This window comes from Rhincodon typus, chromosome 5 (assembly GCF_021869965.1).
Source record: "Rhincodon typus isolate 14 chromosome 5, sRhiTyp1.1, whole genome shotgun sequence".
Classification (NCBI taxonomy): Eukaryota; Metazoa; Chordata; class Chondrichthyes; order Orectolobiformes; family Rhincodontidae; genus Rhincodon; species Rhincodon typus.
This window is the reverse complement of record NC_063336.1, coordinates 64,929,927-64,941,093: the sequence shown is the minus strand read 5'-3', so window position 1 is coordinate 64,941,093 and position 11,167 is coordinate 64,929,927. Positions and strand designations below refer to the sequence as shown.

The 11,167-nt window shown below is 39.7% G+C and overlaps 1 protein-coding gene across 1 annotated transcript in view; it reads left to right on the top strand.

Annotated features, from left to right (window-relative positions):
* tnfrsf21 (tumor necrosis factor receptor superfamily, member 21) overlaps window positions 1–11,167 on the top strand; it is a 66,222-nt gene that overhangs the window by 32,387 nt on the left and 22,668 nt on the right. The window contains exon 4 of the mRNA XM_048597414.1: window positions 5,300–5,565. Coding sequence (XP_048453371.1) covers window positions 5,300–5,565 — 266 coding nt within the window. The remainder of the gene's footprint in view (window positions 1–5,299; window positions 5,566–11,167) is intronic.

Below are 11,167 nucleotides of genomic sequence, written 5' to 3'. Positions count from 1 at the left end.
CTTCAGCATCGGCTGTTCCTACTATCTCCAAAGACTAAGTTTTATGTTTGATTTAGCCAAGTTTTTGGTTTCGCTTTGCTTCAACTGAACAGCCTTTCATTATCCCAAAGTGAAGGCAGCTGACATTATCCTGAACTTCACCTTCAGTCCTGCTGTTGCATCTCAACAATTGCTGGTGGAGGAATTATAAATGCACACATCACACTCTCTAATCTCGAGGTTACCTTATGTTTAGGGAAGACAGCTTGTCAGACATGTCTCACATTCTTGCCATTAATAATTATGTGGCTGATACATCCTGCAAAATGAAGTAGAATGTCCAAATGACCTTAGCATTTATATATTTAATAGCATTAATCAGAGGATGTTGGCAACATGGGAAAAATGAAGAGTGTTGAGTTTTTTTTTAAAAACAAAATTGCTATAAATGCAGGGAAGCAAAAACGGTTGATATTTGTCTCCATGTGAAATATTCGCTTATCTCTTATCCCACGCAGTGAGGTATTTGGTTGTCTATTCCAGCAGCTACATTTACTTTTCTGCTGTTTGTGGTAGGAATACTTTGGTTTCGTTCATTAGTGAACAGCATTGTATAAGCGTATTTAATTCAATTCATTTGCTGGAACAGACCAGTGATTGTTACAAAGTAACAGTTACCGTGGGTTCAAATGGAATTTGCACTGATTGAATCACATGCATTTTGCGCAACAAATTACATCTACTTTCTACAGCAAAATTTGACAGTTAAAGCACTACAGAGTTATTTTTGATCTAAAAGGGATGTGACTAAAATTGAAACCAAATTTGTTCAATTGACGAAAAATACCAACAAAAAAAACTCCCTCCTGAAAAGTAACCAAGACAGGTGAACAGCAGCTGTTAAAATCTCTGTAGAGGACAGGACTAGTATGTTATGTTATATAGTACTGCTATAGTGTCTTAATTACTGCAAAATATTTTTTAGTTGTGTTTGTGTATCTCAATTAATTAATTTGGACCTGTCTTTTTAACTTGTATTAAAATTGCTTTGCAATTCATGATATTTGACATCATTTTTAAAAATTATTTATGTATTATTATATAAGCTTTTATATATTTCAACTCTTCTAAATACAAGCAAGTTGTGTTTCTCCAAGCTTGTGTTGCAAACAGGTAGCTGTCAAGTAACTATACCAAATAAAGTTAGTAATATTTATTCTTCTGTCAAAGCTTCACAATTCTTTTGTGGCATTGTCTTTTTGTATCAGTTTTTGAAATTGCGTGTTTCTCTGTTTATTTGCCTTTCCTGTAACAGATAACAACATCATTTTGTTTTGTTCAGGAAAACATAACAGTAAGAATACTACCAAATTATTCAGATACAAAAGGGATGTGAATGTAATTGAAATTAAGTTTCCTAAATTGCTGAGAAGTGCCTCTTCTGTGATGTGGCATGTAAATAATTTCCTTCTTGTGTGGCATGGCAACAAGAACCTGGCTGCCTTGAACCTTGAATAATGTGATGCTGTCTTTTGAAATTCAAAGCAGACAGAGTTTCTGTTGGCTGACTAACAACATTTGTAGCAACTGTTGTGATTGGATGGCTGAGGAGAGAAAAGGAAGTTTTAATTGGACAATGTCAGCTCTGTGCCCCAGCAACAACCTCATACCTTGCAGCTGATCAGTAGTGCATACAAGTGAATGATATGTGCAAAGATGGTAAACAAATTTTTTAAAAAATCAACATTTTTTGTATAGGTTTGAATATTTGATCGTATTAAGGCATCTCCGATAACTTGTTTTGGGGGTGTAGTGTAGAATCCTCTCCATGAATGTATAGGATGATGGTTAATAAAAAAAAATGAGTTTGGTGAATTAAGTGTCAATATTTTGCTATAAGTGTGGTCTATATCTCGTATTTAAATAATTTTGCAGTGCTAAGAATTATGAGGTAAGGTAAGAAAGTCATATAAGTTTCTTTCAGAGTCAGGGTAAGCAAGCTTTACTGGAGAATAACTGATTAGCTAATTAGATAAACCCATTCAGTCTGGTTCTTGCATTGCAAATCCAAAGAGTAGAACTACAGTGGTTTCCTTGGAAATGCAGTAGATATTGAATTCAGAATATGCTTGGTGAGTTAAGTGAAAGGGGTAAAGGGGGTTCTTTTTATTCTCCTTCTTTCCCTTTTTAGTTTACTTCGTTATTTGGTTCCTCCCTGCTTGGCAAAAGGTGGTATGTGGTGGGTAACCAGTAAACTGTTTCACTTTGTAATACATAGTTGATGCAATTTAAACATGCAGAGAAGCTTGACTGAGTGGAATGAACAGTTTGTGGGATGTTCAAGTCATAGATGTGTCCAGGTTGAAGGTACCTGCAGGAAAAGTCACTATCTGCACAAGCTTGAGCTCCAGGCTTTGGAACTTAAGTAACAGCTGGATTCATTGTTGTACATTTTCAAGGCAGAGGACAAGATGGATAGTGCATTTTAGGGAGATGGTCACACCATATTTCCACGTGGACAGACTAAGTAATGGGATACCCACCAGACACTCCAAAATGCAGGTGTTCTTTGAGACAATCCCTTTCTCAAATCAGCAGTTGACAGTTTTGAAACTGGAGATGCTGATGGTTCCTTAAAGTAATGTAGTCAGTTGCACTATGGTTGGTTCAATGCGATAGCAGTGGATGAAGAAAGACCAGTAGTCATTGGACATTCTTTAGTTGGAGGAACAGAGGGATTTCTGCAAGTTTATACCAGGATAGTGTGTTACATTCCTGATGCCAGAGTCAATGATGTCATTTGAAATTATTGTGTGAGCTCTTTCCTTGGGAGTGCGAACAACAAGGCGTCAAGGTCTATGTTGGTACCAATGACTTGGGTAGGAAGGAAAATGAAGTTCTGAATGCAGATTTCAGAGAACTAGAAATTGATTGAAAGGCAGAAATTTGGTGACCCTCCAAAGCAGTAATTTCAGGATGACTCCCAGACTGAAATGCTAGTGAGCACAGAAACAGGAAAATTGTTTAGGTGAACATCAAGCTGAAAAACTGGTTAGGAGCAAGATATCAGAATTCTGAGGCATTGGGATTAGTTCAGGGGCGGGGGGACCTGTTCAGGGTACATTGGTTGCACTCTGGCAGTCTTGGAATAAGATTCCTTGCAGGGAGGTTTGCTAATGCTCTTGAGGAAGGCTCAAACTAAGTCAGCAAGGGGCTGGGAACCTAAGAAGGAGCCTTACTACATCAGTGCTAATGCTGTGCAGGATCACATTTCAAGTGATCTCATTGGAACTCATAAAATACTTATAGCATGCAGTAGGGTGGATGCAGATAGAATCTTTCCTCTGGCTGGTGACTCAAGAACCAAGGGACATAATCGCAGGATAAAAAGCCATTTAAGATGAAGATGGAACTACTTTGTTCAGAGATTGGTAGATCTGTGGAATTTTCTACCCACAAGGCCTTTGGAAGCTCGATCAGTTAGTCGATTCAAGACAGAAATAGGTTTCTGGGGACTAATTGCAGTAGGGGATATGGAGATGGTGTGAGAAATTGGCTTTAAGGAGTTGCTCGGTGATGATCTCGAATGCTGGGCAGACTTGATGAGCTGAGTGGCCTATTCCTGTTTGTTTGTTCCTAGGTGAGGTTGCGCAGCCAAAAATGTCTTAACATTGAGACAGTTGCATTTATTAAACACCAATATATCTGGTGCCTCCCAAAGATTTATGCTCTGGGCCCCACCTATTTATTAACTCCCCTATTGACCCTTTGACATTATCTAAAACACTACATCAGGTTCCATGGGTTTGCCTTTGAGAATTAAAAATCATTTTTAAAAATTGAAGTCTAGTTCCAGCAAAGGAGAGATTAGTCACTAATACTGTCCTTTCAGTCAATGACTAATAAATCTAATGCAATTTCAGCACAAATCTTTTCTGAATGTAATTATTTTAAATTTGCCCAGTATTAAACATGCTGTATTGTTTTAACAGCTTACATTTCTGTTGAGCCTTAAGCTTGGAGAATCATGCCAGTGCTCTTCTCTGAAGCGTAGTCAAAAATAAATGCATGTCGACCCAATTAGAGATGAGATGAGCTTTATAAAAAATGGAAAGGAGTTGGAGAAGCAGAATGTTTTATGGGATTTCAGGGCGTGAAACTTTTGTGAATAAAGACTAGCTTAATAGGGCAAAGTTAAACTAAATTGATTGTATCCCATACGCGTGCAAGATCAAGGAGTAAATGATGAAATGGATTTGTGAAGAAAAAAATGGTAACGTGCAGTTCGGGAATATTTAGCCTGCTGTTTAATACCTGGGAGGGAAATCAATTGCAAGACAGTGCTACATTATTTCCAAAGCTCCCCCAGAACAGAAATTAATCAGCCAATAAAGGGTCTGCTAGAAAGCAATCTGCAGTGTTACACCACAAACTCTGGACACTATATATCCTTCCACCATGTTGAAGGCAGGTCTTCATTGTACAGCTGGTTTTAAAAAATGTTGAGTCTTGTCATCATAGCTGGGTATGAGACCACATGCTTGTATGTCTGATGGTTTGGTGTGTTGCATGATTACATTGCATTTTCAACCAATTGAATTACCATTTATTGAATGATATGAGGTGGATGGTGGCAATTAATATGGTACTCAGACAGTGAGTGGCTCTTTTCATGAATTCACTGTCTGCCTGTAACAACGCCACATTCATGCTTGTTTACCCTATCCTCCTGCTTGATGAATAATTTCATTCATGTGCACCATCCAATCCAGCTCAAACAACAGTGGGGGAGAGAAACAAAAAAAAAAGATTTATTGCTTTGTGGCAGATTCAGGAACCTGATACCTACGCAGATGTGCAATAAATACACCAAAGCATGGTAGAATTATTCCCAAGAATGGAATTCATCCTACTTTATTCGATATAATCTCTGAAAAGTTTGGTTTTCTCTGTAATGAAAAATGCATTGTTTAAGTTGGTCAAATTCTAGTTGTAACCATAGCTAAGTCTTTGCGAGTTGACAAAAGGTAAGCATCATTTAGTTTTCGAGGAAATACTCCTCTAAAGTAAGAAAGCACACTTAGTATCAAATAAATTAGAGCTACCTGCTGGATCTTTGGCTGCTTGCCTTGGAGGTTCATTAAGCTGATGGGTTTCTACACATGCAACATATTTAGCTGAACGTAAAGAGGCTTAGTGACAGCCTGTTTACTTTTAGTGTTAGTTTCAGTTTAGTTGCACGTAATGTGAAATATGTCAAATTAGCACATTGAGCTAATATTAGAATCTGCTACTAACTCATTCATGTGCTTTGAATTAGGTGTTGACATCCTTAAACTTGTGGCAGCTCAAATTGGTAGCCAGTGGAAGGACATCTATCAGTTTCTTGCCAATGCGGCTGAACGAGAAGTAACAGCTTTCTCCAACGGGTATTCAGGAGATCATGAACGAGCGTATGCAGCCTTACAACACTGGACCATTCGAGATCCTGAAGCCAACCTGGCAAAGCTCATTAGTGCTCTTCGTCGCTACAAGCGCAATGATGTTGTGGAAAACCTCAGAGGACTAATGGAAGATACCTCCCAGGTAAGTGTCCTGTCTCAGCAACTTCAAGTTCTTATTCAACGTGACTTACAGTGCTGGGAAATGCACAGTATATCATCAAGTGAAACTTTTCAAGGGAAAGGCTTTTGTTTTGAAGTGAGTTTGTCAAACATGAGCCAAAAAGCATTGTGCATGATTAAGCTAAAAGTCATGGGCTTGTTGACTTGAAATTTAGTATGCTGTCTTCCTCTCCCACTGCCCCCGCCCCCTCACCACCCTGCCATTTCTCTGTATATTTATGTTGCAGTTGCACAAGTGCTGATAGCTTGCCTTGTTTTACACTTGTACATTCAGATAATTTAAGGGTCTGTGCCCTGAAAGTGTGTGTACCGAATTTAAAATGTCCTTCTTCAATCTTGCAACGGCTTCTTGTTTACTAACTGCTCTGGGATATGTGTCTACAAGGTATGAAAACGAGAACGTTTGGGTAAAAGAAATAATCCTTGCTTGGAAGATATGCCGAGGAACATCTTGGAGTACAGCTCATTGCATGCCACACATGAAGCAGCTATGCTTTGTTCTGCTGCAAACCCAGTGTTCTAGATATGGAAATGTTGATAAAATGTTTGAACTTCTCTATAATGGATTACTGATACCATTAGGCAGGGAGAAAATAGATTATTCAATATCTGGCTGTAGTTTGTTGCCTACCACTGTACACTCATACCATTCTTGGTCTGAATGCCCTGCTTCCACACTGACCCTCTGAAGAGACCACCACCCCCCCCCTACCCCTGCCAAATCCCCATAACCCTGCATTTCCCATGGCCAGTCCACCTAACCTGTACATTCCTGGACACTGCAATTCAGCATGGCCAGTACACCTAACCTGCCGTTTTGTCCTGGTTATTTAAGACCCCTGCCATGACAGAGTTGGACATTCACAGCAAACCTCGTTCCAAAAACGGAAGACATTGGCATCACGCAAATGGGATTTTAAATGGGGCTCTGACAACCTCAAAAGATTTCATGCTCCAATTTGAATCAATTATATTGTGCTCAGGGATGCTGCAAATGACTCCTGTAGCCTTTTGAGGAGACAGTTCAGTAATTCCCAGTGCTGTGAAGTTTTCCCCTTTTAAATTTGTAGAACCAATTTGCCCAGTAGAGCAAGGAAACCATAGAATCATAATCCTTACAGTGCAGAAAGAGGCCATTTGGCCCGTTGAGTCTACACTGACCCTCGAGCATCCCCGCCATAACCTCATAACCTCACATTTAGCATGGCTGATCCATCCACCTTGCACGTCTCTAGACGCTACAGACGATTTAACGTGGTCAATCCACCCAGTCTGCACATCTCTAGACTGTGGGAGGAAACTGGAGCACTTGGTGGAAACCTGCACAGACACGGGGAGAATGTGCAGACCCCACACAGTCAGTCACCCAAGGCTGGAATTGAACCCGGGTCTGTGGTGCTGTGCAGCAGCACACTGAGCCACTCAGACATTCGGACATCCATCCGGGCCAGTCACTTTCTGTGAGTTTATTGTCATGAAGGGTGATGTGATGCCTGCGGCTGATTGGGTATAGGTGCACTCAAGGCTGTTGGGGTTGCTGACATCATTTCACTGATCTTCTGTCAAAAATTAACATAGAATGCATTGAGGTCGTTGGGGAGGGATACATTGTTGTTAGCGATTCTACTCGACTTCGCTTTTGTTGTGTAAGCCTTGCCGCAGTCAGTGTGTCTTCATGTGGTTAGACTGGGACTTTATGTTGGCCTGATGTTGTCTTCTGGTGTCCCTGATGGCTTTGCAAAGGTTGTACTTAGATTTCCTGTATGGGTCAGGGTCACCTGACTTGAACACCTCAGAGCTAGACTTCAGTGGAGAATGGATCTTCCAGTTCATCTATGGTTTCTGATTGGGAAACGCTCAGATTGACGTCTTTGGCACACAGTCATCTACATACTTAGCAAGCCTGTGATGGTAGTGGCATACTCATTTAAGTTGGCCGCTGAGTTCTTGAATATGGACCAGTCCACCGACTCCAAGCAGTCACATAGGAACTTCTCCGTTATTTCAGACCAGCACTGTACGACTTTCTGTACCAGATCTTCACGCTTCATTTTCTGCTTGTTAGTCGGGAGAAGGAGCACAGCTTTGTAGTCTGATTTAACAAAATGCAGGTTGGGAATGGAGTGGTAGGCTTCATTGGTTATGTAGCAATGGTCCAGGGTTCTTGGGCCTCTGATAGGGCAGGAGACGTGTTGGTGGTATCTTGATAGCACACTCTTGAGTTTGGTCTGATTGAAGTCACCCGCTATGATGAACAAGGCCTTGGGGTAATCTGTCTCAAGGCTATTTGTGGCAGTGTATGTTTCGTCAAGTGCACACTTCACTTCCGCATGGGGTGGGATGTAAACTGCTGTCAGCAGATGTACACTTCCACGGCAGGGAGTAGGAAGGGCACTTTACCGCTAGATATTCTAGGTCCAGGGAGCAGTAACTCACCGAGTCATCACGTGCAAGCTCCAAGAGGTGTTGAGCAGGAGGCAGACCCCTCCACCCTTTGCCTTGGCCGAGGACACCGTGCAGTCCATTCAACTGATTGAAAAGCCCTCGGGTTGCAAGGCACAGCCAGGTGAAGCAGGACTCGGCCACGTCTCTGTAAAATAGAGCACACAGTAGTCTCTCGATTCCCTTTGGTAGGTGAGACTTTGATTTCTTCCCTTGATTTTCCAGTCCAAACTTCCATTATTGTTTGTGTGAGTTTGTTATAACTAATCTGTTCACCTTTCTCTGTTTTGAACCTCTTCACATTATGTTCTGTGGACCGTGGTGGACAGCTTCTTATTCAGTTTGTCAATCCTGTTAACAAATTTAGAAACATCCACTGGATTGTGTCTCACCTTTTTCATCCAATAAAGTTAGTTCTGTAATCTTTCTTTTGTAGCTTAGCTGTCTGCTGCCAGGTGTCTTTGCTGCCTGATTGGCAGTGTCTTGATGTTCTTCTTATAAAATGGTGAGAAGAATGAGAGTATTTCAGGTTAAGACAAACCAGTATGGCCTTACTGAGATTCATGTCCTGTAATCTTTTGCTTAACTTTCTTATTAGCTGACTTTTAAGATTTATTCAATAGCTAATGGCAAACCTTGAATCTACCAACCTCACGTCCAAATGCTGATCTATGTAATAAAGTAAAACATTTGGAATCACCAGCTAAGGCAAGTTTTTTGTCTTTACTTGGCACATATGAGAAAAGGAACTGTCTAGTTTTACATAACCTGTTTTTTTGGTACTCCATGTGAATCACTGCCTGGTGATGCTTACTGTCAAAATTCACCCAAATATTCCTTGCATTTTGTTAGAAGCACAGAACTCAATTGTGAAAGAAAAGAGCAGGCAAAAGTGGATTGAGGTGAATAGTTGTTAGAAAGCCACCGTGAACTGTTATCAGGAGTTTACTGCTGAACTATGGTCATTTATACTGCATAAAAGGACGTGTGGTCATCTTTTAGATACTGACATGATTAGGTCTTGAAGTATATCATTATGTTTTGGTTGTTCTTCAAGTTAAGGCATTTTGGTTACAATTATGACAGATGTAATTGGCATGGTGGAAATTGTTAAAGTTTCTACTTTGTGCCCTTTAATATCATTTAGTGTTTAAAATTGCTAACATGCACTATTGTAAGTAACTTGGATGTTTTCCACTGCCATTGAGTGATTTTTCTCCCTCCCCCTCTTCCATTTCTAACTTTGTTCTGAATTGCGTAGCTCTTTGTGTCCCATACTGCAACAGCTTTGTTGTTGCTCAATTTGAATTTCTTTCATGACAGAAAAATGGTTTCTAATCCTAAAGATCAAATTGATTTGCATCCCTGATCAGATTTCCAGTGTACCTTCAATTCTTCTGATATTTTAAAAAGTAGTTATGAATTTTTACAGGAAGCTATTTGTCTCATGGGATTATGTAACATGGTATTTGGCTCATCTGTTCTCCATTGTGAATTTGACATTTGTGGTTTGGATAATTTTGTTCTGACATGTTTGTCAGCTTCTCTTGATGTAACAGCTTTTGAAACATCACAGTTCGCTTGACTTCTAATTTTTCATCGCATCATATGTATTCTGTCTCCCTGTAGGAGTTTTTAAACACTTGCTTTGATATTTCATGTGATCTTGTAATTTCTCTTTGTTATACCAAAAACTGGAGCTCTTTTCTTTCCAACCTATAAACTGAAAATTTTGCATTAGTTCTATTGAAGGATATTCACCTTTTTGCAGTATTTAATTTTAGCAGCTTTGCACGGTGACAGAAAATTTTAGTTTATTGATGTTTCTAGAACGAGAAAAGATTTTCGTTTTGTGACCAGGCTTGGTAAGTGGAACAAGTAAAGAAACAAACCAACAAGATCAATGAATTTAGAGTTCAGTCTTCAGTGGCTGCTGGATCTGAACCCATAATGATACTAATGATGTCCGAACCGTGAGTCCATCCTTGGCATGGATTAGACAATGGGACTGAGCATTCTGCTATGCAGGGCTAACAGTCTGTGTTCCCAGTAGTCACACTCCACATTTGGCAATTAATGGGCTATTGAATTGTTTTAAGTTGTACAATGATGTAAGGGTTGCAAAAAACGCTTTGATCTTCAAATCTAGAATACCTGTGGCCTCTAATGAAAGCCTATCCACTTCAAAGTTGCATGTATGTTGCTGTTGGTAAAAATAAATGGGCTTCGTTTTGAACTTCAGGATTTGCTAAAGATTCAATATATTCAGAAAATGTGGATCAACCAAGAACAGGAGATATGTCCTCCTTTGGTATTTTTAGACCAATGAGCATTTCAGTGATTTGCAGAACTCAATCAGCTCCCACTATCAGTTTTTGTGCTGCTTTTTGTACGACTAGTCTACTTGTACACGAAAATTAGACAGATCAGCAATCTGTGAGCTTAAGTATGAATATCCAATGCTTTGAAGTTGCTAATTACCTTTTCCTATGATCTTGTGCTCCTTGGTGTAAATATTGTACGTTATTTATGGTGTTTTTTGTCAACTGCCAAATATGAGGTAGAATTAAGTGTACTCCAAGTATGAGTTACTTAACTGAAAACATATTTTGTGCTCTCCTGGGTAACCTTTCTCGTCCCTTTCCGTTAATTTATTGTCTCCTGAGCCCAACACAAAGCACTAAGTGAATGGTGACAATAAATATTAATATGTTGTGACTTTGAACAGTGTTCAAAGAATGAAGAATACCAAGCCTACACTAAAATGTTATCTCTCTGGCAATCTTGAATGAAGGTGCTTTGTGCAATGATCATCTTGGTAAGTCACAATTGTTGGAAATATTTGCATCTCTGACAAGTAGATTAGTGTTTGCAGTAGGTGGTTTCATGAATACAAATATAAGAAGATATTTTCTTTTAAAAATGAGCATTTGCTTTCTTAAGAAGGCAGTCTAATTTACCATAGCATCAGTGGAATTATTTTGTTCACCGCCAACCACCTCCCCCATCTCCCCCGCCCCCCTTTTTTTTTTGGAGCTGAAGTAACCAAGTGAACAAAGCGAATGCTATATTTTTGGAAAGCTAATGAAATGTGTATTTACCCAATTTGTGATGAGCGAGAC